This window comes from Poecile atricapillus, chromosome W, assembly GCF_030490865.1.
Source record: "Poecile atricapillus isolate bPoeAtr1 chromosome W, bPoeAtr1.hap1, whole genome shotgun sequence".
Lineage (NCBI taxonomy): Eukaryota > Metazoa > Chordata > Aves > Passeriformes > Paridae > Poecile > Poecile atricapillus.
Window position 1 is genome coordinate 16754015 of NC_081288.1, and position 27634 is coordinate 16781648.

The window sequence follows — 27634 nt, forward strand, 5'->3', positions numbered from 1 at the left end:
TTGTAACAATCAACTCTAAATTTAGATTTTTGGAATAGCTTTACAGAAGTACCATTTAATATTTTAGCCAAAACATCTCATTAACTTTCTGTGAGAATGTGAATAAGCAGTTACCTAAAAATTTAGCAACCTTCAATTGTTTTATTTGTTGTGCAAATGATTTAATTATGGATCCATCTGGCAAAGGAACTTTGGAAGTTGAAAACATTTTATTTCCTTTATGCTATGGTTACTACAGTCTCACATAAAGCTCCATCTCCAGAAATTCTTGTTTGTTTGTTTACCACTTATGTCCTTGCTCTTCTCTGGCATTTCTGGAAACAGTCATCAATAAGTTACTTCCTTTGGGAGTCTGGGAAAAGGGGGAGAAGTATGGCAGGTGAGAGTAGAGTGAGAGTTTTGAGACCCGCCATGCCCCCTGTGTGCTTGTAGACAGCTCAGTGTCTTCATTTCTGTAGAGCTGCACCTAAAATCAAATTTAGCTCAGAGTGGTCGTGTTATCTCATCAAGATGAGGCTGTTTGGAGACATCTGAGCATGGCTTTATTTTCCATTTGGCTACATGCCCACAGCAGACAGCTGATTCTAGCATGAAAATTCCCAGAAAATTCCAGCGATCCAGAGCTCTTCTGATTGCTGGATGAGTCAGGCCAGGGCTGACTCGCACTGGGCTTTCTCTTCTCCCAAGGAGCATGTGCTAGGACAAGAAGAAAAGGCCTCAGGTTGCACCAGGGGAGGTTTAGGCTCGATTTTAGGAAAAATTTCTTCACAGAAAGGGTTGTCAAGCACTGGAACAGGCTGCCCTGGAAAGTGGTTGAGTCATCATCCCTGAAGGTATTTAAAAGATGTGTAGGTGTGGCACTTAGAGATTTGGTGTAGTGGTGGACGTGGCACTGTTAGGTTATTGCTTGGACTCTATCTTGGAGGTCTTTTCCAACCTAAATTATCCTATGATTCTGCCCTGTTGAGACAGCCAAGCTGAACTTGTCCCCACAGCAGCTTGAGAGGGAAACCACAGGTCACCCTAAGGGGATGGCAGATCCAGATTCATGCCAGGTGTGCCAGCCCATGAAAGGGCTGCTGAGCATTGGTGGGCAGTCTTCTGTGTGCCTCTTGTTTCTGGGGGCTCCAGGAACGGCTGATGTCTGGAGTTTGCTTCAGATATGTGACTTTGTTCCCTATTGTGGAATTCAATTTCTACCTCCACTACAGTCACTACAGTCCTTTCTTTCCTTCTTTTATCCTGTTTTCTTTTTTCTGGAGATGGTTTAGAATTGCTTTGGCTTTTTTTGTTGTTTCTTTTTAAGTAAGCTCTTGTGCTGTCCTATGGGTCCAGGCTCCTTCTTGTTTCTCTGGCTTCCCACCCATGGGCCTCCAGCCATGCCTTGGTCACTCTCAGGTGTGGCAGAGCAGAGCTGAGCTGCCGGTGAAGGGCATCACTCCATGTCCTCCTCTGGGACTTCCCTGCAGTAGCAGCAGGACCTGCCAGGCTGGGAACCCCTGGCAGCCTCAGAGCACCTCCCTGAAAGCACACAGCATCCCCATTGCTGATTTCCTTGCCCATGTCATAACAACTGTTCAAGGATTCATCACTAATAGCAATATCCAGCATGGTAAAATTGTGTCGTGTCAGACAATTGCCGCGATTTTATTGTTTTACTTTGACAGTGCAGAAGGGAAGAGTAAGGGAAGAGGTGAGGGGGATTTCCCCAAAGAGCAAGTTAGCTGGAGAAGAAGTGGAAGCGGAGTTTTTGACAAACACCCCCGTGCAAAATTTGCCTGGCCAGCAGAGATTTTAACTGTGGGTGATACTCAGTGTTTTTAGGCACAGTGGCAAACGTTTTGCCTGGTTTAATGGAGCAGGCCTGCTCTTCTCCATGGAAATATTCAGAAAAAACTACCCCAGCTGAGGATACCAGAGGCTTTTACAGCCAAGGCCCTTCTGTGATTGCAGTGGGTGCCTGGTGCCTTTCTCTGTCGGGTGTTCCTCTGCCCAAAATGATGCTTCACTTTGAGAAGCCAGAGGCATCTTCCAATATACAAACATAACAACTTCTTATGCCTGTTTTGCTGGTTGCATATGTGGACCCTTTTTTCCTCCTCTTCTGACTTGAGAATCTGACAGCTTTAATGTTAGGGCCTTCATGTTTCAGAGCAGGGCTTTAAAAAACCCTCTAAAAAAATTATGCCTATATCAGAGAGATGGAGTATTGGACATATTTACAGCAGGGACTGAAAGACTTCTGATGGAAAATAAGTGTAGCATAGACCTGAAAGAACAAACTCTTTTTTTTTTTTTTTTTTGTTTGTTTGTTTTTGTTTGGTTTGTTTTTGTTTTTTGGTTTTTTTTTGTTGGTGCGTCATGGCCCTGAACTTACAAATTATTCTCAGGGGGAAGAAACATCATACACAGATTTCCCTAGATATCAAAGATCCATATAATAAAACACTGTTTGAGCAACATATGCTCTGCTCAGTGCTTCCTGGTTTGTTGCTGGCAGGTGGATGCAAGCACTGCCTCAAGAGCTGAAGATCACTACATCTGCTTTCTGATGAGCACTGTAAGAATGTGCATTACTTTTCAGGTCAAAAAAAGAATATCTTACAGAAGCTTATTTCTTATAACCCTGGTACTTCAACTCCACTTTACCACCAGGGAAACACTGCATAAGCTTTTCAAGCCTCACTTGCTGCTTTGTCTCCAGGCACTTTCCTGCCTCCAGTTCAGCAGGAAGCATAGAGGCTTGCTCCCCTTCTTCAGCAGAGCCCTCTGGCTCCAGGAGGTTTGGAACAGAGATACCAATGTGAACCAGGTTTCTGTTGCTCAGGAAACATTTGGCTGCTTGGCAAGAATAGAAACACTTGTGAAATTACATATATATAAATATAAATATATGTATATGTATATATACACACAGATACATACATATATGTGTGTGTGTGGCTTGTTCTCAGGGATTTCTGAAGCAGATTATCACATCAGTGAGAATGAACACATACATGTATCACTATGGCCTTTTCTCTTTTATTACATCGGACTGAGCTTTTGCTTGAAAATACAGTCCAAAAAATGAATAATCAAAACAGCTCCCATCTCCCTGGTAAAATTGCAACAACTGAAAAATATTTAAAAGGTCCTCAGACCTTTGGGAAAACAGAAAAAATAAGACATCCAACCATTTATTTAAAATGAATTCATCATCTAAGGACTTTCAGTTCATGCATTTTATGATCTTTGCAAGGTCAAGAAGGGTGGAGGCCAGTCTTAAAGTCTGAATTTTAAACCAGCTACTGTCATTCTCTAAAGATTGGGGAATATCACCTCTCCTCACAACCAGAGTGTGTATCTTAAATTACATATCCTAAATGGTACTGAAGCAGGTCTTTCCTGACCAATCCTTCAGGACCCATGCAAAGAACTGTCCTGGCTTCTTAATTATGTCAGCAATTCTTGTGTCTTCACCTCTGAGCACCAGTTTTCTTTTCTGTTACAAGGGCAAATTCAGTTGTCTTACGCTCTTGTCTCTGTAGTATCCATTAGTTTTCTCCCTCATGTTTTAAAAAATTGAATCTCTCCTCTGGTATTGTATCTGTCCCAAGGATGTGGAATGTCTGTGCCAGCACTGTGACCACCAATAATGAAATAATTGGAATTTCCCAGATGAGTAAACAGTGCCAGATAGGAACCTGCATCTTGTTACACTATGTCTCTTGGCAGACCCTTTGAAAAAAAAAAATCTTTTAGCAAGCAAAATTGCATTAGTCATTATCAGATTATGTTCTAGGATGTTGTGCAGGAGAAGCAAAAGGAGAATTCTTGTTTCCATCCTACAGAATTTGAGGTGAGCCCTGTAAGATTGCTATTTCCTAAGCTCAGAGCTGGAACAGGTACAGAGGAAGCACTGCTGTGGTGGTCAGGGGAAAGGAGAGCTGTGTTACAGGGAGAGAATTCAGAACCCCCATGTGTTTTGCCTAGCAAAACACAGACCTGTGTTGTTGCTCTTTAAAAGTACTTAAGAAGATAAATAGTCACAGAGACATTTAAACTGAAGGACAGTGCTGACCCAAAACTAACTGGACATAAATTACACTAGGTTGTAAATAACCTAAATAAATTTAGATTGTAAATCAGAGGATTGGAACCAACTTTGGAAGGATGTCCTTGGTCAGTGGGCTGAGAGAAAGTGGAGGGAGGAGGGATAGCAGATAAGCTGCCATCATTTTAAATGGGGCTCAATAAATTTTTCCAAAGATATTTAAGAGCATGGGTTGTCTGTAACAGAGAGCAGATGGTCTGAAGGTGTAGTGAAGTCCTTTCTAGTTGAGTATTTATTCCCTAATTTAAAGTCACCAACACCTCCTTGTACAGAATCCAAAAAAACTCTCCTCTTGTTCTTCTTGACCATGCTTTTATGCCCTTTAAAGCCCTTTACTTTTCCCTGACAAATTACAAATGCAAAACATTAAATATAAAATCTGGGTCACATTTTGTTGCTTCTTTGGAATTATTATGTGTATTTTAATGTCCACATAGGTGAATTTTCATGTAACAATTTTTTCAGCCCTGAAAATACGTTTATTTCACTTCCCATTTGAATTTTAAAATCTTTTTCCATTTTATAAAAAGCTAGACCTTCATTTTCAATTTTTAGTTCAAATAAAATAATTATCCTGTTGTTACTTTTTTGACAGCAAGAAGAATACATTTCAGATGAAGCACATATTTTATTCTATTTTAACTGTTTGTGTTTCCCTAATTGCAAGAAAAATTCAATGATGATCTTTTTACAGGCTGATAAATATTTTAGTGTAGATTTTCTGTTGGAAAAAAACATTCAAGTGAAGGGTACAAGATTGGCAGGTTTGTGTCGTGTCTACACAAAGCTTTTATTTCCCTTAAAAAGTCTTGCTGTTGCTAGCATTAGTGTCTCTCCATCCAAATGCATTTGTTAAGCAGTCAGTAAATGATTAAGGAGCTGGAGGGACTGATTTATGGAACGAAATTAATTGAACTAAATATGCATCACTCCGTTACGTGACAACTGGGAGGTGTGGGAGAACATGATAGAGCTGTCTGCGACTACCAGGGGGTGTAAACTATGAGCAGAGCAAAGGATTCACAGTCAGGTACAGCTGGGGTTTTTTCCTGACCCACACTGCCCATCACATTCCTCCTCGAGGGGCTCCTAGGGACCACATGCCTGCGTGTCCCCCTGAAAACCCACACCAGGGATATTTCAGGGTGAATTAGCTGTGAAGCCACCACACAGTGCTGTGTTCTGTATATACTGCAAAAGCTAATGGAGTGAAATTTAAAATTAGGGAGCAGTAGGTGGAAATAGCGAGAACGGCGAGGTTCCTTATGGCAAGATAGATTATTCTGAAGAATGGGCATGTAAGGAAAATTACAGGCAAGGGCCACTTCCTGGAAATCCTTAGGACTAAATTGATCCTTGGACTCAGGCAGCAGCACAGTGAAAGGACAGTGCTTCAGGAGGTATTGCTGAAATAGGTCCAATTGCTGTGCTTCTGTGAAGAGAACTACATGGAGGTAATTTAACAAAATAACACCTGGGCCCATTTCAGCCTCTCTGGGGGCAGCTGGACTGTGCTCCTGGGACTTTGCTGGAGCTTGCTCATCTAGAGTACCTTGATTTTTACCTGCTTGATTCTTAGCATTCACAGTGCCCTTTTCTTTTGAAAACTATTTCATTGTTTAAGCAGTATGGGAGGGGAAAGCTGGTGATCACTGGATGCCCACAGAACCAGCCAGGACAGGGCACGGCACTTTGCTGTGACCTGGCTGAATTCGCGGCACTGTGTTTCTTACCACTGCCACAGGTCGTGTTTTCTCGCTTGTCTTGGCTCATCTTGTCTCTCTTGCTGAGAGATAATTGGGAGCAGCAGATTGAGAGTTAGTAGTTTAAAGGATTTCCCAGAAATTCCATCTCCTCTGACACTGGCAAAATGGTGTTGTGTATTCAGGATGTAATTAGCCCCATGCACAGTGCCCGAGGTGGAAAATGGGCACTGTATAAGCCTGGCACTTGCCCTCCACTGCAGGGCAGAATTTACCTGTGCTGAAGACATCACAGAATCACAAAATATTCTGAGCTGGAAGGGACCCCCAAGGATCATTGAGTCTGTTCTGGTAAGTATGCTGCTAGATACTTATGTACAGACAGACATGTAGCTATTTCCCAAGTTCATCAGTCAGATGAAAGACAGACTTTTACCCCCTCTTGGCTCCTTTGTCTACCAGGTCCAACCATACTTTGCAAGTTTGAGTGCTGTCCAAAAGTATTTCTAAGTGGAACAAAAATAAACATGCTTTTAAATATTTGATGTTGATGCTTTAAGGGAGATTGACACATTTTGAAGAGGAAAGCAGCCTACAACACCTAAATTAAAAATAAATATTTATGTTCACATTTGTTCATCAGCTTTCCAAAATGTAAAAATATGTTTCATGTTGTTTTAAATAATGAAATGTGAAACAAATGAAAGCTAAACTTTCTACAAGCTGAAAAGAAATAAGAAGACAAAGGCTTTGTTTATAGCTTAGACTTCAACAGTGCCCTTTGACAACCAATACAAATCTTAATTACAAATGGAATTATACATGTAAGAACTGCTCAAAACAAAGGAGTAGTTTTTTTCTCTCTCTGGTTTTCTTTGTGATAGTTTTAATTAGCTGCAACTCTTTGAACAATCATAGTCCTTGACTGCTCCTCAGACAATGATGGAAGTTGTTAAGTTCAAATGGCATCTGTAGGACTGCAGAAGCCTGAGTTTTCCTCTGAACAGTGTGCTCCCCATTGCTAAATTTATTCTTCAATATATAAGGATTCTGCATACATTCCACTTAATTGAGAAGTGAGCATTGTCCAGTAGCATTCCAGTGATTGACATGAGGACACAATAAATTGGATTAATAGGCTGCAGCACCCTACCCATATTGGCAGAACTTTAATGGACTTCTCTAGTAAAGTAGGCAGCAACAGGGCAAATGTGTTTTGAAAAAACAGCCAAGTTGAATTATATGGAAAAACAATCATTAGAAATAATGGCCAGCCATACATGGCATTTTCCACATGTAATCAGGAACCTGCCTTCAAAACAAATGGAGAGAGGAAAAGTCAATTTGTGTCTTCCCAGCTTAACTTAATTTTTTTTTTTCAATTCCCTGTGGCCAACTATATAAAAGAAAGTGCCTACCAGAAATGGAATTAGATACTTCTCTTCCATCCCAATGGAACAGCCTGATCCATGGGGGGGAAGCCCCAGTCCTGCATCAGGATCCAACCTTGCAGTGGGAAGAGAGGAGGGTGCCCTGAACCCATGGGATCCATTAGAGTGAAGAGAGTCTCTCTGACAGAGCGCCCTTGCCACAGTCTCTGAGGCTGGGGGTTGAGGTGTCACAGCCAGATTTAGGTTTATAATAAAAGCTGTCATTTCAGTCTAGTCCTGAGGAGAAGAGAAAGTTTGTGCCTGGGATCTGTGACTCACTGTGCTTGGCAGCACTGCAGCTTTCATTCATCAGAGCTGTGTGGTGCCTCTGCCTGCACGTCCTCCCATGGGGCTGGAGGCATGGGCTGTTTGGGACAGAAGGGCATCTGCTGCCTTCACAGGTTCAAGACATAAAGCTGGATATGTTTTAGAGCTGGGAGGGAGAGATTAAATATTTTTGATGCCTTCCCCCACTGTGGAAAGCGTGTTAGTGTGGAAAGGTGGGGAAACGCCTCAGAGAAACGTTGTGTAGAACTGCAATTTGGGCTAATGGTTCTTTAAAATTCAGCTTGTTTCAATAAGGAAAATGGAAAAGTTACTTATTATTGGTCATTATTACAAATGGATTAGAACAGCTTCATTTTGCTTTTAAGTTTTTATTAAACATTAGCTGTGCCACAGAAATTAAGTGAACTGACGTGGAATACAGAGCCTAATCACTGGAACACAACCTGATCTTTCAGAAATATTGACCAGAGACTCACAGAATGGTTTGGGTTGAAAAGGACCTTAAACAACATCCAGCTCCAACATCCAACATGCCATGGGCAGGGACACCTTCCACTGTCCCAGGCTGCTCAGAGCCCTGTCCAGCCTGGCCTGGAACACTTCCAGGGACAGAGCAAACTCTTGTTTTTTGGTTGAATTTCAGACTACCAATGCTGAGACAGAGAACACTGTCACTCTGATCTCCAGTGGAATGGAGAGGAGCAGCTAACACAGAGATTTTACTGGGGGAGAGGGCAGATACCTTCTAACATTGCCATTCAAACTTCCTTTTCAAACAACAGCTCAGGATGCAATTGTAGTTTAATAGTGGATGTCCTGTAAGAATTCCTGAAAGTCTCTCCTAATTCTTTTAAAATTCTCTCTACTGTCATTTCCTGCTTCTTAAGTCTAAAAAAGAAAAAAATAATAATTTTTTAGGAATTGATTAAATTCTTCTAACTATCAGTTAGACTGTCAGATATTTATTAGCTACTGTATCTATTGCAGTGGCATCCAGACACCATCCAGGAACCCAGGGTTTAGCAACCCTAGCAGTATAGGAAACCCAGAGAGAAGAGGAGACAGTCTTTTTCAGATTTAATTTGTAAGCGCTTGGTTCCTCAAGGTTTTCACAAGAGAAATACACAGTTAAGCAACAGAGAGAGAACTTGTGATAAATTAGATAAATGTGCCTATGTCCACTAGAAAGAAAAATTTCAGAATTTCCTTCTGAATAGAGTAAAACTAACTGTTGAAATAACAACACATACTCCTTTTGTTACTCTTAATAATATCTCTGGATTTTTTTCAAGTTAGTAAAAAAGTTAATATTGTTTTTAAAAATAAATGTCTGTGAAAATAGATACTGAAAATGACCCTCATCTCATTTAAAGTAGTACAGCTTGCTTTCTTTAACTAGATTGTGGCTGATTTCTATCACTTAGGAATGCTTATTTTTAAGGGTTCTTATTTTTAGGATCCTTATTTTTAATACCTGTTGAAGTGAGATTACTCTGACCATTAACTTCAACGGGATCAGGCTTTAGCATGCCATAATCTCTGTAAGATTTTCAAGTTTTTGCCACTGTATATATCTTGGGTTTTTCCTTCCTATTAAAGCAAAGAACCGTGGGATTGCGATTCCAGTGGATTTGGACAGCCAGGTGAACACCTTGTTCATGAAGAGTCACTCCAACATGGTGCAGAGGGCAGCCATGGGGTGGAGGATGTCAGCCCGCAGTGGACCTCGCTTCAAAGAAGCTCTTGGCGGGCCTGCCTGGGATTACAGGAATATTATAGAGAAACTGCAGGTACAGAAATAGCAAATGGCTTGGGCAGCAGTGGGACTGCAGTTACCTCACATGTGCTAAATGTGGAAAATACCAGAGACAAGCCCAGTGAATTTTTAGTGCTGGATGAGAGGACCCACTGCACTTCTGTGTGGGGGCAGCTGAAGGCTCAGCTCTTCAGGATCAGTATTTGGCTCCTACAGAAGTCAGAGAAGGGTAGGAGGTGTCACAGAATGAGCTGAGCTGGAAGGGTCCCACGAAGATCATCGAGTCCAACCCCTGGCCCTGCACAGACAACCCAACAATCCCACCCTGTGCCTGAGAGTTCTGTCCAAACACTCTCAGAGCTCTGGCAGCCTTGGGGCTGTGACCATTCCCTGGGAAACCTGTTCAGTGCCCCAGCACCCTCTGGGGAAAGAACCTTTTTGTGATAGCCACCCTAACCCTCCCCTGACACAATTCAGGGCCATTCCCTCAGGTCCTGTCCCTGGTCACACAGAGCAGAGTTCAGGGCCTGTCCCTCCTCTTCCCCTCGTGAGGAAGCTGCAGAACTGCTGTGAGCTCTGACCTCAGTCTGCTTTTCTCCAGCTGAACAGACCAAGTGCCCTCAGCTGCTCCTTGTGTGCAGGCTTCACCTGCAGGCCATTCACCCTCTCCATGTCTCTCCTCTGGACACTTACATTGTGGTGCCCAAATCTGCACACAATGTTCAAGTTGTGTTCTCCTCAAAGTGCTCCACAGAGCATCATCTCCTTTCTGCCTTTTTATGGCCACATGTCCTGTTCTGGATGCAGAGAAGATACTGGAGATTTTAGGTCATGTTTGTGTCACTGGAGATTGCTATGAGATGGAGATCACCTTGTGCATGTAGAGCCTAAACAGCATCAGGGGTTTATGACCTGAGAAAACAGCAGGACACAGACAAGTGGAGGGGCCCTAAACACCAAGGACACAACCTGTGGTAACACATTAACTGTGTCTGATGAGCATTGTTTGTCCAGCACACCATCATCCTAACTGTTGTCACAAGTTTTGTGAGTATTACTGCAGAGGAGAAGTTTGAAAGAGAGTAACAATGGGCACCTTTTTCCCCTTGCCCTGTGTGAGGAGTGGCGTGAAGAAAGGCTTGAAGTGTCTTTACAGCCACCTGGGTTGCCCAGGGCTCTTGCAGCTGGGCATCACACTGGATCAAGCAGTGCATCACACCAAACTGTGCGTGCCACAGCGATGTTGTCATAGTTCTCTTGCAGTTACGGATGTTCTCCTGTCTTCCCCAGGACGTGGTGTCCTCCTTGGAGCAGCAATTCACGCCCATGATGCAAGCTGAATTCTCGGTGCTAGTTGATGTGCTGCACAGCCCAGAGCTCCTGTTCCCTGAGGGCAGCGATGCCAGAATAAGATGTGGAGCTTTCATGTCCAAGTAAGTGGCATGCAGAGGGGCCTATTTGCTTCTTTGCAAAAGATGGCAGGGTTTTAACATTTTCAAAACCACTTACCTCTGGTTTTCAACAGAAACGTGAGGATGCAGGTGTCCAAGTTCACTGTTGAAAGCTTAAAGTGAGGCCTTTTGCTCTGTATTTTATATTTCTTAGCAGTTTTGTTGTCTGGAGAGCACAGAGAGAGAGAGGTTGCTTGCCTTACCTGCTAGAAATGGGATGTTAGTGGCTTGTTAAAATTGTGGCAGGCTCAACCTACTTCTGTATTTTCAATGGGCTACTTTTGCTGTTATATTTCGACAAATCTACAACAGAAACATAGATTTTTCCATTGCAGAATTTTCAAGAATTTATAATGAAGCAGTGGGCTGCTCAATGCTTGTGGGTTTTTTGTTGGATTTTTTTTTTGGTACAGCAAATTGATATTTTAATTTTAAACTGCCAACAGCTTTTTGAAAATACATTTCACTGGGACCCCTGTCTGGTCTTGAATTATTAGATGTTTTATTTGCAGTCTGTGCATTGGAATAGAGTCTTGCAAATTTTTTATTAGTTCTCAAGTGAGATGCCCTCCCTGCCCTTGAGAAACTATAATTTAAACAGAGATAACTTGGGGGAAATGAATGCATTTGGCAGCTCTCCTGATTCCTCGGTTATTTGCATATTCTGCAGAGGTAGCATTGTAACAATATACTTTATATGTTTGGAAAAATTAAAAAAAAAATAAATTCAGTTTTGAGATTATCCCATCCGATGTTGTCTGTCCAAATTCCTATTTGAAGCCAGCATCAAAATGCAAAAAAAAAACCCCAAAACCTGTCCAAGGCCTTCAGACTTCCTCCCTTCTTATTTTCACAAACATTTCTCCAACAATGTGTGAACCAGTGCAAGGACCTGTGCACAGATCTGTTCTGCACAAAGACAGAAAGGCTGCTTCTGGTGTCGGCTTCAGCTGACTGACATCCAAACTCCTGTCACAGTCATAGCTGGAGACAGAAATGGACCTTGTTTTCTGGCTTGTCAAGTGGTTGTGTGAATGTATACAACAATTATGCTTCATCCAAATGTCTGTATTTTTGAACACTTCCATGTAAGGTTTTTTGGAAATCCTTTTGGCTGAATACCATTTTAATTATATCATAAATATATTACAACCATCATAGAAGTTGGAAGGTGTAAAGGTTGTAGCTTTTAAAGTATGCAAGATGCATGGTGAATCCTGGTTACCTTTTGGTTAATGGTTAAAATAATAATGGTTAAAATGGTTAAAATAAATTACCTTTAAATAAAGGAAAGATGAAATAGCAAGTCTGGATCTTAATCTGGAAGCCCTCATAAAAAGTGGATGTAGAATTGTGCCTTCTGTATGGGCAGTACAATATGCAAATTGACACAAAAATATCCCAACACCTTGAAAATCCCATTTCCTTTTTAATTATGATTTCTCTTGACCACTTTTATTCCCTTTCCTTGAGGAAAAATATAGTGATGGACAATTTTTACATAAAGAAATTGTAGTATGGCTTAGCAACAATGTGAAATGCTCTTTGAGTTTTAATATTTCACTTTCAGGTTGATTAATCACACAAAGAAGCTAATGGAGAAAGAGGAAAAGCTCTGCATTAAAATCCTTCAAACTTTACGAGAAATGCTTGACAAGAAAACCAACTTTGCAGAAGAGGTACTGCTACCACTTTAATATTAAATATAGAACTAACAGTACAGTATTAATAACAGAATCTAACATTATTTCAATTTTTTGCATGTTTTAGAGATAACCTGGTGTCTTAGGAACAGTGTGGTAAGGTAGGAAGCTGGTTTGAAACAAAAGAAACTCTCTGCCTTACATAGTTTTGTGTGAGGGACTTGGTAAGAGTCAAGGCAAGCAAGATGAAATGAAGGAGCAGTAGCAAGTATTACTAAGTTTAATTATTATACATTGGATAGTCTCTGTTTCTGGTGATTGTTCTTCATTTGTCACACCCGACTTTACCACAAAATCAACAGATATATAGGTCTTTTTAATTGCAATTGTACAGTTTTTCCCTGCTGCCTGTGGTGCCAGACTTTTGTACTCCACACACTTTTTCATGCTCGCAAATGTGTGAAAGGAAATCTGCAATGTTTAAGCAGAGCTGCCAGTTTTGGGAAGAAGTGACATAGTCTGTACTCTGCAAGTGTCTAATTATTTCTTGCATTCCTCTTTCCCCTCATTGCCCAGTTTTCTCTTGCAAAACCAAGTCTTTCAAATGACTCTTTCATTTTGCCTGTTCCTTTGGCTATCAGTAGGCAGATTCAGATGTAGATGTCAGCTGTCCCTGCTCTTTCTGAGCCTGATCCCAGTGTCTTCTGTGTAGTTTCCTCTTATCCGTATTTCTGGGTATTCCCCAAATCCTTTCAGCATTATTCACTCTAAAATATGAATCATGGAGCTATCATCCAATCTCTCAGTGCTGACATCAGATCTGCCCTGTGCAAAAATAACCAGTGTAAGTAGAGGAAACCAACCCCATCTTCACCTCCTCCTCAAAGAAAACTGTAGTTAGGCCTGGGCAGACAAATTCTTTTTAAATGTCACAAAAAGAATTTCACAGGGGAAGCAGATATTACTATTCTTTACTATCATTCACATTTATTCTAATAGCATTATGGGTGCATAACAGCACTGCATCACATGGGAAAAATAATTTGCTTTTGTAACTGGCCTTTGCCAAACCTCTCCAAAAGAATTTCATAGATGCACCATAAATTAACCTCCTGTAAGGACTACAGGGGAGGAAAAAAGGCAACACTTTTAATGTAGGACTTGAAACAAGCAAGAAAATTTGCTTCTTTTAGTTTCTCCTTGTACCCTGTTGTGGGTGCTGATAAAGGGAGACAGAGTTAAGGGAGCGAATTCCCATCAGAGGGAATGTACTCCATAGGTCTGTAAGGGCTCTGCTTCTCAGGAGTGGGTAAAGGAGGTGTATTCCCAAATCCCTCATGTGACCTCCATCAGCTCAGGGGTGCATGGTGGGTGGAGAAGCTCCTTCTAAACAGAGTTTCTCCCCTGTGCTTCCTCTGGAGTCCCACTGGTTTTACACTGAGCAATGTGATGAATCAGTGCAAACAAATACATGAATAAACAAGCTTGGATATGCTTTGCAAGTGCTTCTCTGGCTTGCTACTCTTATGAGTCATTGTTCAATGCCATGGACTTCAGAACACTAAAAATAGCACAATGAATAGCCTCATGTGCGTGTTTCCCATCTTTTTTTGAGCTGTGATCTCACTGCCTGCAAAGTTATTCAACCATGGTATGCAGATTTAAAAAAAAAAAAAAAAGAAGTAGTACACACATAATGGTCATAACCAGAACAAAGCTACTGAGGGATGTGGGACATTTTGACAGGAAGCCTGAGTTTGCTAATCATCTATCAAATTGTATTTTCTGTTATAAACTTGACAGAAATGGTAAACCTCCAGTTTCTGCAGACTTCCCCACAGTGAGAAAGAAGGATGAAATCATGAAATAAAACTTCCTCCTCTCTCTTCATGTTAATTCCTACCACTGAGCACTTTCTACTGTCTTTGTCCTTCATTTGACCACAAGTAGGTAGCCTATGTCATTTGCTGAATGAACAGGAGGCAAAATAGAAGTAGGGGCTTATTTCACTGATTTTATACCTATTCCTGTATACACTGCGTGAACTCTATGGTCGCACCTCCCCTTGGTGGTGAGTTTCAGGTCTCTCGTGCTCTCCTGGCTCCACATCCTTGGATTTCCTTGCAGTCAGCCTTGGAGGCAGCACTCACTTGCGCCTTGTCTTGCTTAGCACCACAGCATGTAATCGTGCTGGGAATCAAAGTTTAATTTGAGAAGTTTAATTTAAGGTATATAAATGACACATAAAACCCCTTGGACATTGATTTGCTTTCATAAGTAAGTGTGGGTGATTATTGCAGTCTCCTGGGAGTTCTGCATTGAATCCTAGCCCTGTTTGTATTGATTAGGTCACTAACAGGAGTGAAACCTGATCTACAGCCCCTCTCTTCCAAAACAGAGTTAAAACACTTGGGGAAAGCAGTGTGTGGAGGGAGCTCACATTGCCAGTTCAGAAAGCTACTGTAGTATTTAAATGTATTTATCTAAAGCTTGTTTCAGACTGACTATTTGAGAAAGAAAGCAGGAGGGACAGAAAGAACTGTGCTTGGACTAGATCCGCCTCAACTACATTTGGGTTTAGAATCGCTGGCCATTTTTATACCCATTTTCCAAAACCTGAAGGATCTTGAACTGGGATTTTTGAATTTATTTAGGCATATCTTTTTGTGTTTCACTGTAGTGCTTGATATCAGTTTAATTTCTTTGAGCATGTTGCCTCTAGACCTATTTATACATCTCAGTTTGAATCTGAGTAACATTTCCAAAAGCACCTGAGACATGTAGACTGATGTGTGCTCACTTTGCAAATGATTGGAGCAGTTTAAAACTTAGCATTACCTTGCTGCCCTGCTTAAGGTGCCAGTTCATACAACAGAGCTGGTGGGCCAGGAAGGGTGGCCCAGCAGCTTCAAAGAGGATTCAGATGCTTAAATTAAACCCTCCTCAGTGAATTGGATGAAGCTGTTGAACTCTTGACCTAATGGTGCCCAGATGGCGACTTCTTGTGTCAGTCCACCTGTTGACATGGCAATGCCTTGGGTATGGACAACCTTCTGATTTCTCACCTGTTCATAAATCAGGTCAGCACCCCTGGGGAGAAAATATCCTCTGCTACCATGTACATACTACATCTGGTCAGTTGTGCTAATGGATGATAGGGTGCTAGAGAATGTGGCAGAATACAGGCCTGTGTGCCCCTCCCTAAGGCAGCTTCTCTGAGAAACACTGCTGTAAATAGATGGAACCCTCTAGGAAGGGGTGGGTGCCTGTGTTGCAGAGCATACACTTTATACTTTTTCTTCCTCTTTTAGGTGTTGAACTTCAGTATAAATAATTGAAAACTGCATTTTTAAGTGTCAGTAGAACAAAGACTCTGTAAGCTGCTTAATTGTCAGAAATAAGTAGCTGTGCTTTTTGCCTTTTTTGGAAAAACTCATGAAAAATGTTGGTTTTCTCTTAGACATTTGCACAAGTTCATGATTTAAAATCATGGAAGTAGCTTTGTGGCCTTTTGTTTTGCAGGGTTAATGTTTCTGCATTCAACTTTAGACATCAAATGTAAGCTATGAAATGTTAGCTGTCCTCTCCCCTTTGTTTGCAGGAACACCACCAAATACACATGTGAAAAAAACCAGTACAGTACAGCTTTGGTGGAAATACAAATGTATTTTATTCCTGTAAGATGTGGTCCCAGATATGACCACTGCTGGCTCTTGGTCATTTTGTGCTGGAAGAACTGAATCTTTTCATGCAGAGCTGTTGACAAAACTCCAGTGAGTTTGTCAAAAGCAATAGTGCCAGTTTATTATTATATTGATCTACCACTCAAGCTGAAGCCAGTGGGAGCTGCAGGTCTTTTTCTGCTGGGGTAAATGGCCTCAATGGGTTTTAGAAGCCAAGAGATTTTGTTGGGAGCCACTAAAGTGTCCCAACATTGCAGCTCAGTTGAATCACAGACATTCTCAATTTAAACTGCATTCTATTCTATAGCCTCATCTTTTCAAGATCATTTGATCTTATTTGCATGTGCAAATTAGGCAGCATTCAGATAAACAGCATTTGTAGGTTAAAAAAAAAAAAAGAGGAGGAAAAAGAGAATAATTTTGAAAATGTGTTGCTTGCTGAATGTATCAAACCTCAAAAGGATGCTTATTTTAAATGGGAGACCAGGATCCAAATTCCTTTATTTGTGTTACTACTCACATTTTGGGTCAGTGGCACTGCAGGCATTTTGAAGAATTATATTTAATTTTTCCCTGTTTCTGCTCAGTTTTATTTGTGCTGATGTATAAAAATACCTGTGCACTGGCCTGGTTTTCCCTGTTGTCAACAGGCCATTCTCCTCACTAAGCTCAGTGTGCCTGCAAGGTGATAGAGGGTCAGAAACACCACAGGAGAACATGTACACTCAGTGCTGTTTGTACTGAATTTTTTTTAAAAAACACTCATCTCTTTTAGATGATAAAAGACACTTTTGCAGAATCCTGCATTAAAAATTCCCTCCTTAGGAAGCCAGTTCACAGAGGGGAACTGGAGGTGAAGGGAGGAAGAATGTTTGGTTATCTCCAGCAGTGCCAGTCTGATTGTGACCAGCACTTCTGGTATGGTCTAAAAACTGCTGTTGTGGCTTTGTCATGGGAGTTAAATGGTGAGTGAAAAGTCAAACACAAGTGGGACAAACCCCTGGTCCTGGTGCTTTGTGTGAAGGTGGTGATCAGCTGCAGAACCAAAGCCTCCAGGAATTTGTTGCAGCAGAGGATTCAGGCTTTGCTATTGCCCTGAATCCTCTGAGCCAGTAATTGCAGTGGCAGGAGCACCAGAGCTTTCAGACATGCAAGACTAAACACTGGATGTGGTCAGAACCTTCAAGAGTGGTAATTTCTCATTAGACCCACGCACTGACATTTTACAAAAGAGAGAAAACCTACAGAAAAACAAATGAGCACAGTTTCACTTTTCCCCCTCTAGGCTTCAAGCTGGGATAATTAAGCAAAAGGATACCAGGAGGCATGTGATGGTGTTGTTTGTTCTAGCCAGGTGTTGTCAGCCACAGTGCTCAGAGCCTCGGGCCATCAGCCACCGTTGTGTTGTTATTGCTGCACATTTCTGGGGCTGTGACAGGCAGCATCAACCAGAATATTCTGAATTAGCATCTCTCAACTTTGGGGTACCCCTTATCCCTCCTGTGATGTGCATTGTTCTGGACTGAAGGACAACACTGCTGGACAGCCCCTAGATATTCTGTTGGATTTTCAATCATGCACATTTGTTGCTGATGCAAAAACATGTGAGAACTTGATATATGAAAAGTGTGACTTATTTTTAAGGGGATTTTTTTTTTTTTTTCTGTAAAAAAATTTTACAGGCCCTAGAGATTTGCTCCAGCTTTGGACTGTCACTGCTTGTGTCACCTTGAGAAGCCTGTTCAGAGCCACTGTGCTTGGGCCAGTTGTGAGGTGCTTACAGGGGTATGTGCCATGGGTAGTTTCAGGCAGAGTGCATTGCTCTTGTTGAGCTGGACAAGAACTTTAAACTCAAAGTCATGTATCAAGGACAGGTAATTCAGGAGACAGCCCTCCTGACACTGAACAAAGTGCAGGTCCTGATCTAGTGAAAGGCAGGAGCAGTTTAATCTGCTGCAGGGGCAGTGAACACAGACCTAACTACATTGCAGTCATGATTCTGCCCTCTCTTTCATATGCATAATTGTTAACTCGCCATGATGCAAATAAAGTATCTCCAGAGACCTAAAGGTACTTCTATTTCAGGTGATAGTTCAGTGAGCAGTAGTGTTCACTACCCTCTGACACTTACTCTTTTTTCTTCCAAAACCTTGGTTATTTTTCCTTTGTTTCTATGTTCTTCAAGTCACAAACTAATCTAATGGCAGGATGCCCAGGCTGTAAAAACACATGGTTGTTAACACATTTCATCCAAAAAACTGTAGTCTCTCAGCAGAGAGACTCATATTTATCAAATTTTAAGAATATGGTATGTTGTTATCCAGTTTTCTTTCAGAAATATTAAGCCCCAAATCCTGATTGATAAATTATTTTGGAACTTGTATCATCTGCCCTTCTTACATATGTCATCTCTCCTCTAAAGGAGCATCTGATGCTGTAAAATATTTTTTGTAGTTACTGATTTAAACAGCATCAACCAAACCAATAAAACTGGAGTAGCCTGCTCCTTGCTCTGAGCTTCAAATGACCGATTTCTGCTCTGGGATTCCCCCTTTACACCGTATATGGGACATAGGGGGTTTGCCCATCTTATTTCACATTAACTCCTTCCTATGGATGTGATCTTAAGAAGAGCAAACCAGCACAAAAATCTTAACTGCCTGCAAACTGCTTGACATCCTTCTATATTGATATTTCTATTTGTTAAAAACAAATTAGAAAAGAGTGCAAGAGAAGAGAGCTGTTTAATAAATGAAACTGTTAGAGCTCTGAGGATGATTCATCTCACCTTACTCAGGTACAATATTCATGGAACTGATCAGGATCCTTTTTGTGAACAACAGCAATTAGATTTTCTTTTGTTATTGTTTTGAGTACAGGTGAGATGAATTTCACTAAAGACTTCAGTACATCTAGAAGTTGAAATTCCATGCTCACTATAGCCCTTTGAATCAAATTCTACATCACAAACACACTGGGATCAAGGTTTTCTCCCTGACTTGTTTTATTTCTAGATTTTAAATTATGCAGATTTTTTAGGAATTTAGTGGAAGGTTCTAGCAGATCCTAGATTGGCAAGGGACTTGGTAAATGACCAAAGATATGTTGTAAGGTAATATGTAAAATGAGTCGACAGTTTTATCATATGGTTCATGTCTCCAGGTATGTGGAGTTTTGTGTGAGGATAGATTCATGTGCATAAATATAAATATTTATTTAAGGTTATTTATTCCTATTCCTTCTCTTTTTCTTTTACCTCCATGGTGGAGTTATATTAGAAGGTAAGTATTAGAATGTTCATTCAGTGTGTAAGCATATTGTTTTGTTTTTAATGGAGTAGATGGTCTTGTTTAGAATGATATGTGTTAACGCTCTCAGAGTTACTTAACTGGAGGAAAAAACACAATTCCCATGGCCACCCTAATTTTAGTGATTGGTGATTGTTCAAAGTCCCCAGTTGAGATTCCAAGGAGCCTTTATGCTTATTTTAAGAGCAGGAGACATGGGTGCAACAGGGGTTTCCACAATCCCTGGGAGCAGCTGCACTGAGGTGGGAAGGGAGTTCAGAGGAACACGTGAGAGAAACAAATTGCAGGCACCCTGAAGTTTGGGGTGGTTGCAGGGTTTTTTGGGAGTTAGGAGAATAAAACTACATAAACCTTTTTCCGGACTATTATTCTGGAAGATATTTCTCCCCACACGCTTCCCACTCCCTTTTCAGAATTAATTCCTATAAGAAAAGGCCACATTTATGAGCAGTTTCAGTACCACTGCCAGGTAAGGGTTATAATTCTTACTGGGAAGCACAGAGAGTGCTGCAGTATCGCAGAGACCACAGTGTGGCAACTGTGGACTTTTCAGAAACGTCTCCTGTCTGTGGGAGCAGGTCAGCTGCTGCTGCTGCTGCATGGCTCAATTCCCACAGCAGTCAAATGTCTGCAGTAGTCAAGGAGGGGGCGAGAGAAAATGTCTCCTTTGGTTCTGAATTTCCTTGGAAGGGGAAAAGGGTTCTTTTGTTTTCCAGGTGTTTTTTTTTTCTGTTGTTGTTGTTGCTGTTGTTGTTGACTGTCACAAATTTGCTGCTGCTTTATTTAATATGTTTGAGCAACAATCCTGTTTGTACTTTGCAGTCGCACCAGAGATAGCAGTGAGCAGAATTCAATGCCTTGTATTAAGGATGGCCAATGAATATTTATGATAGACCTAGGGAGCCAGTAGTAAAAATGAAATCGGTATGATGCCACTAGATCCAAATCTTTGATCTCTGTTTTAAGAGAAAATACAATAAAGCAGGGGATAATGGACTCATTATAATGGAATGGTTAGTTATGGTTACTTAGGGCAGCATGAATAGGTGGCATTACATAAACTGCTCTAGTCCAAGATTTACGATCCAGAAATGTGTTTCAGGCACTGAGTTTCTACAGGAAACATCAGTTTATGATATTGTTTTGGTTTAGTCAGTCCAAGAACAAAGAATTAAAGATAAATCCCTTTCAGATACCAGGATGGGGCATGCTTACTAGGGACAGCAAAAGCAGTAACAACTTCAAGGCCCTTCTACTCGACCTCTTTCTGTGCTTCTGCTCCTCATCCATCACCCTGTGAGCAAGTAGAGGGGGGGCTGGGCATCACAGAGGGGTGAAAATTAGATTCCACTCCCTGCCCAGGCTGTCTTACCAGATACCAGGTGTGAGGGGACACTTGGGCTCATCAGGAGAGAGGGGACAGTTGCCGGTTTGGCATAACCAGGAGCACGCAGGGGTGGTGGCTGGAGATGTGTGCCACAGCTGGATGCACCCACCTCCACCAGGAGCAGGGAGAATCTCCTGCAGAGTGCTGAGACAGCTCCCAGGGAGCCTAATGAAGGAGCTGGTATTTGACAGGGACAGGGAGCAGGAGAGAGTGAGCTATTTTTCTTTTTAATGGTTGCAATTACTTGCTTAACACCCCTGCCACACCAAGCAAGACGCAGAGGAGGGCTGATTCCAGGCTGCAGATGAAAGCTGATCCTGAGGTCTCCGTCTAGCCAGACAGGAGGAGGAAATGGAAACTCACTGTTTTCTGATTAGTTTCAAACTGATGTAATTTCTAAGGGACTTCATCACTAATGACATCTGGCAAGGGATTAGTCTGTAATGTGGCCTATCTCCCCTTCTCCCCCTTTTCAAGAAAAATAAAATATATGCTATATTGAACTTCGGAAAACAGCTATTAAGCAACCACAGTTACTGCTTCTGATAGGATTTTTTTTTTTTTTTTCTTTTTGGTCTGATGAGGATTTTACCCAGCATGTTTGGCCTTGGAGGAGTGCCTGGATGGTATTGCCAGCTGGAATTGTCAGAGCTGCTTTGTCTTCTGTCCCAGGAAAACAGAAGCCTGGCAGGCAGTCACTCTCGCTCTTATTTCATATCCCTGCTTAGTCAGAGTTGCCAGCCCCAAGCACTGAAAACCCTGAGTCAGGCCACAAACAAATCACGAGATTTGGCTTGAAAATCATGAGATTTTAAATTACAAATAGTTTATTTGGGATTTCTCTGAGTCTTTAAAGTGTCTGTTCTTCCGATTTTATTGTACAAATCCCAGAGTTTGAAGTATGCTTTGTTGAATTATGCATGGGTTTATTTACTGAAATAAAAGCCAGGTTCATTTATGGTTACCTGACCTCTGGAGTTTGTGGGAAAAAGACCAGAATACTCAGAGCTCCCATGAGGGCATCCTTTTTGCTGCCAGGGGTGCCAGTGAGAGGCACTGCTGGCCCTCAGCTGGGGCACAGGGAAATGTGCTCAACAGGGTGGGACCATTGTTGGTAACTCCAGGTACAGACCCATCACTGAGGGCTGGGGACAGGGCCTTGTCACTCTGAAAATTTATTTTGGCAGACTTGTTCAAAACATTTTGTCCCCAATTACTGAGCAGTTACACCAGCAAAATCTCCTTAAATTCCTTTTTCCTGCAAGCTTTCTACCCTTCCTTCCCCCACTTATTTTTTTACTATTTTTCTCCGCTTTCTTGCAAAAAACTTGATTTTTTGACTCCTTAGCTGTCTACAGTAGCATTTGTGTCCCATTAGCCCTCCATCCAGTAGGGCTAGATACCAGTCTGCCTGTCTCTGCTGCAAAAGTAATTTATATAATCTTGACTCTCAGGTCTTCCAGTTTTAAGACTCCTTACTGCTTCCAGAAGAACAACAAGCTTCTTCCCTTGAACCAGGTGTTTTCTCAGCTGTGACCAGTTAGAGGTTCCCAGCTCTAAGGTTCCTCCCAGGCTGCTCTACTGGGTGCAGTTCAGCATTTTAAGAAACCAAACTCTTCTAAATATACAAATATTTGACTGTGGCTCTCTAAAAATGAAAATCTTTGCATTTAAACAAATGCTGAAAGCCCTGCATATCGTTGGGAAGTTCTTTTACAGTTTTTTTTAACATTTTTGAAAAAATGTTCCTGGAGAATAGATTGTGCAGCCTGAGTATTCTTAAATTTGCAAGGAGACCCACTTAACTAGGTTGCTTTTGTAGGCAGAGGATGTTAACAGTGGTAATTCACTGCTAGCAATAGTGTGGGCTGGTCAGTAAATTCACCCAGAATGGCACAGAGGATTGTTCTGGTTATATGTCACAGTCTTTCTTAAATTTGCCCTGGTTGTTGCTGGCACTTTGTTGTAGTAATGATAATTCTCACAATAAAATCAACCATAAAAGAATTAGAAGGGGCTGTTTGAAAAATGGAAGTTGAACCATTTCTTCTTTTCCTTCCCATTTAAGTATTCTTACAGCAAATTACATCATGCCTGGGAAACCTCAGATTTTATTGTTGGAGTTTGGACTTTTGTTCTGTGTGGGGAAATGTCTTCATGAAGAAAAAACCCCAAACAACCCAAAACATCAGTGAGAGCAGCAAGTTTAGGAGATTACTTAGAGTTGGGGTGTGCTTAGACAGAAATGAATAATTTGTACTGCAGAAATCAGGGCAAAGTGGTTCCTATTTGTGCCTGTGCAGGGCATCAGGTGAGAGCAGTGCTGGCTGTGTGTGGGCACAGGGCTGGGACGTGGCATCTGAACTGGCTCCTCCTGGAGTCCCACCTGATGCTCAGCCAGGGTGTTGAGAAGGGTTTGCTGTCCCCAGTGTGGTCTGCAGGGAGCCACTTGACTTAGATGAAGCTGTTTATATAAAAGGGATTATTTCCATACATGCGATACTGAAAGAGCTTGTTTTAACTCAGTAGCAAATTCTAGCACATTGGGTACTTTAAATGCAGGTCTTTTACTTCCTTTTTAAAAAAATAAAAAACCCAAAAAAATTTTGAAAATCCCAAGAAATCAACTATTTGATATATACTTTAATTCATCATGTATTTAACCTATTTTTTAAACTATAAACAATCTGAAACTAAAGAAATTATTCCTTTGTCTCTTTAAACTTTCTTTCCTATTTTTGCACACACTTTTTAATTTTTCTCTATTTTTTTCCTGATTTTTAGCTGAAGAAAGACTTTATTTGGGAGCAGGAAAGGAAATGTTGCTGGAATGATGTTCTCTTTTGATCTACCCCACAGTTTATGGCTTCTGTGTCTTAAGTTCAGTACTTTGATCACTATCTGTCTGTTTTGCTGCTAAGCTATTCAGTGTGATTTTACTATTGAGCCAGCGGGGGCTCTGTCCCCTGCAAGAACCGTGAGGTAGTAAAATCAGAGTAAATTAAAAGAGTTTTCTCAAACCTCTTCTGCATGATTCTCAACTCTTGGTTTTGCAGCTGAAGAGTGGCTGCTTTCTTGCCCCTGCCGATGCCGTGCCTGTCCAGCTCCATCTTCCAGCAGGGGCCTCCAGAGCCACAGGAGGTGGCAAAGCAGCACCAGGCAGCTGCAGCCCTGCACAAAGGGGCTCTTTCACACACGTTCCTGCTAGGAAAGCACATGTGCAGCTAAAACAAGTTCCACTGCCCATCTGACTTGAGCAACAGCCACCCTGGGGAAAGCTCTCTTTTTATTTTATTTTTTCCCCTGAGAGTGGTCAACAGATATATTGCCCTAATGTTTGTTTCTGACTCGGTGAGCGCTGTGTTTAGGCCCAGAACTTTGGTAATTCTAGATTTTTTGGTGGTGAGGAGAATTGCTGAAGGACAGAGGAAGGGAACTGAGGTTCCCCCTGCCAGGCTACTTGAGCACAGCGTTGCCTCTTGCCCTGAGCTTGCTGCACAGGGAGGTACCACCACCACAGGCACGTGTCAGTGCAGCACAGGGAACTTTTAAGTAGCACAAGCTCACTCCCATTTCGGGCTCCTCTCCAGAGGACTGAGTGACTCACCTTGAGAGAAGTTCTCTCTGAAAGTGGAAGCAGGACTTTGCGTATGACAGTGCAGAACCTTGCAGGTTGGCAGGGTGCCCATCTTCTCCTCCCTAAATCAAGGAGTGTGCTCCTGGGCTTTGTGAATGAGAGATTTGTTGGGGGAAAAAATGGCATGAAATTAAAAAAAAAAAAATAAATATATATATATATAAATTTAAAAAATAATTTATTAAGCTTGGCTTACTGTGTAAATTCTTGTTCTGAAGTTGGCTTCTCTTGGAAAAAACATGCTTTTAGAAATTTGCTGAAATGTTGGCATACACGAAAGAAGCTGCTTCTTGAGTTGTACAGACTCCAAAGACTTTTCCTGCTGTGTTGGCCAACTTGATTTGCAATGCCTGTTCTCCTGCAGGAGGATTTCTGGGTCAAGGTGGCTCCAAAAATCTGCAACCCAAGGGGGTGATCCAACAAGACAAAGCAGAAGAGCTTTTATGGAGCCCCTCCCCTAAAAACGTGCCTGTGGCACCCAGGTACTGCTGCCCAGCGTGGGTGGGGGGGCTACCAGCTTCCGAGGCAGCGAGATGGATGTTGGTTAGGAGACCTGGGCCATCCCACACTCTTGAGATCCGTGGCTGTCACACCTGTGCAAATGTTTATATCTGTCATAGCTGTGGGCACGCAAACCTGCAGACGGTGACACTGGGAGGGACCGCCTTGCCTGGAGGGCATCTGGCTTTGGCACAGGGAGAAGCATGTTTTACCCCCAACAGCCAATATTATATATCCATTATCAAGTACCACCTTGTCTTGTTTGCAGAAAATCCCTCCAGATGACACTGGAGGCATTTCAAAACCCTGGACGCGTTCCTGTGTCACCAAGGCAGGGGGTTGGACTGGACGAGCTCCAGAGGTCCCTTCCAGCCCTAACAATCCCGGGATTGTGTGAGTGATCAGTGTGGTGACCCCGCGTTGGACAGGAGGGGCTCCAGCCCTCCCCACACGTGTCAGGAGGTGATTTGGGTGAGAGCCCTGGCAGCAGGACGGGCAGAGCGGTGTCCCAGCCGTGTCCCAGCGGTGTCCCCAGCGGTGTCCCAGCCGTGTCCCAGCGGTGCCCCGGGGCCGCTCTCGCGGGGAGCGCGCTGTGCCGGGGGGATGCGGGCGAGTGCAAGGCGCCGGCTTCCACCTTTCAAAGTGGCCCCGGTGCTGTAATCGCCTTTGCCCGGGCAGCGATTTTCGGAGCTGTTTGGGCATGTGACCGCGGCGCATGTGAGCGGCGCTGCCGGGGGAGGCGCGGGCGCTGTTATGTAATGGGCGCAGTGTCTGGCTCCGAGCGGCGGCCCGAGCCCGCGGGGAGCGCGGCCCCGCCGCCGGGGGCTGAGGAATGGCTCCCGAGCTTCCTGCGGGGCTGCATTTGCATGGAGCACGCATCCCCTGCGCCGCCCGAGGGAGCCGGGAATTGCGCCTTATGTAACGCGGCGGGAGCGGCACCGGGGGACCGAGCCCCCGCTCCATCCCCTCCGCCCCGCCTCGCCGCCAGAGCGTGGAACAGCGATTGATTTATTAACCTGCCCCTCTCCCGCTTTGCCGCCGCCGCCTCGGGAAGGCAGGCAGCAGAGGTGCCTCCCCGTATCGGGGGATGCGGGCTTTGGCAGAGGATGCAGGAGTGCAGGTGGCCTGTGAGGAGTACCCATAAATTATTTTGTGTGTGACTCTCCCCGGTGGCATTGCATAGGGGTGCAGATGTTCTTGCCATCTACCTCTCACCTTTTATCCAGGCCTCTGATTAAAAAAAAAAAAAAAAAAAAAAAAAAAAAGTCCTGTGACTGCGGGGACAAAAAAACCCCACCAAATGTGGAGCTTTAAATTTAAGTAACAATTTTTATTGATAACCATCTGAAGAACACATTGACATAACAGAGCTGAAAGACAAGTGCTTCCCCATCCCCACCCTGCAGCATTTACCATTTCTCCATAGTACCATTTGAAATCCCATCCTTCCTCCTCTGATGGAAGCTAATGCTCATTGTCTTGCCCTTGAAAAGAATAATAGTGCTGCCCAGAAGCTGTGAAGAAACCAAACCCTCCAAAATTTTGAGCTGTATTAAATCTCCCCTACTTTCTAAGGGTCAGAATATACTGCTTACAGGCAGTCTGATTGCATGGCAGTTAAAACATTTTCCTCTTAAACATTTCCCCTGCCACCACTACCATGAGGAAATAGCCATTTATAAAGCTGTGCTTGCAACAAACTCCAGTGCTGTTTGATATGATCAGGTGTACTGGTTGTGCATCTGGGGAATATTCAACAAATAATATCACTTTATATGATACAGATTCTATTATCCTGTATTTATTTTATTTCTAAGAAGAAGTTATTGGAGTTGTTTTTGTATTAATATGCATCACAAAATGGTATTTTGTTTTGGTGGTTGAGAGGTTTTTTTTCTTCCCTTCTGTTGCTTTTCCTCTATTCTTTCTCTTCACCTCTCTATATACAGCAGACCCATGTTTAAATATACAATGTTATGTATAGTTACATAACCCTGTCTTGCAAAGTGCTGAAAAATGATCCCTGGCTTTATCTTCTGAGTATTTTTTAAAAGTAACAGGTTTTGTGTATAATCTAGCACAGTCAAAATAGAGGGAGGTATGCTGCTGCTACATAAGGATCATTTTCCACAAATCAGAACAAAAAAATAATAGAAATTATACCCCAACAAATATAATACGCTGTGGTTTTGCTAGCCAGTGAGTCTTAAAACCAGAGAGTAGAAATGTGTTTGCTAACGAGTGGATACTGAGTTGATTTAATGAGTTGGTGATGCAGTTGGTGACTGCTCATTACCATCAGAGAATTTAACTTGCTGCAGCAACTCAGAAAATAAATGAGTACAGCTCAGACTGGACTGTGTTGTGAGCAAAATGAGAACTTTTCCTCTCTGCAGCTTTAGCAGTCTGTGTTTCTTCCTGCTTCCTATCAGCCATGCTGAGCTGTGTTTCAGGTCCTTTAACCATCCATTGCTGATCCCTCCAAGGATGGGTATGGAAGTGGTGCCAGACTCTGCCTTTCATGAGCAGGGGAAGTAAGGTTACCAGTTTACCAGACAGGTAAACAGATTCAGAGTCTTGACAGCTGGAGATTACCACCAGGCCTCCTCTCAGAATTAAGGGCTGTTCTTCTCCCAGGGTGTGGAGAGGGAATATTAGGACTCTGGTTATCATCTAACAGGCATTACTGGAGATAAAGGAGCTCCAAAGGTGTGGAAAGCTCTTACTACAGCTTGAGTGGGTCAGGCTGCT

At 42.5% G+C, this 27634-nt stretch overlaps 1 protein-coding gene across 1 annotated transcript in view; it reads left to right on the forward strand.

Annotated features, from left to right (window-relative positions):
* The window catches only part of LOC131591576 (inositol 1,4,5-trisphosphate receptor type 2), a 244024-nt gene that overhangs the window by 117684 nt on the left and 98706 nt on the right, over positions 1-27634 (forward strand). Inside the window, exons 35-37 of the mRNA XM_058862400.1 lie at positions 9117-9307; positions 10564-10706; positions 12295-12403. Coding sequence (XP_058718383.1) covers positions 9117-9307; positions 10564-10706; positions 12295-12403 — 443 coding nt within the window. The remainder of the gene's footprint in view (positions 1-9116; positions 9308-10563; positions 10707-12294; positions 12404-27634) is intronic.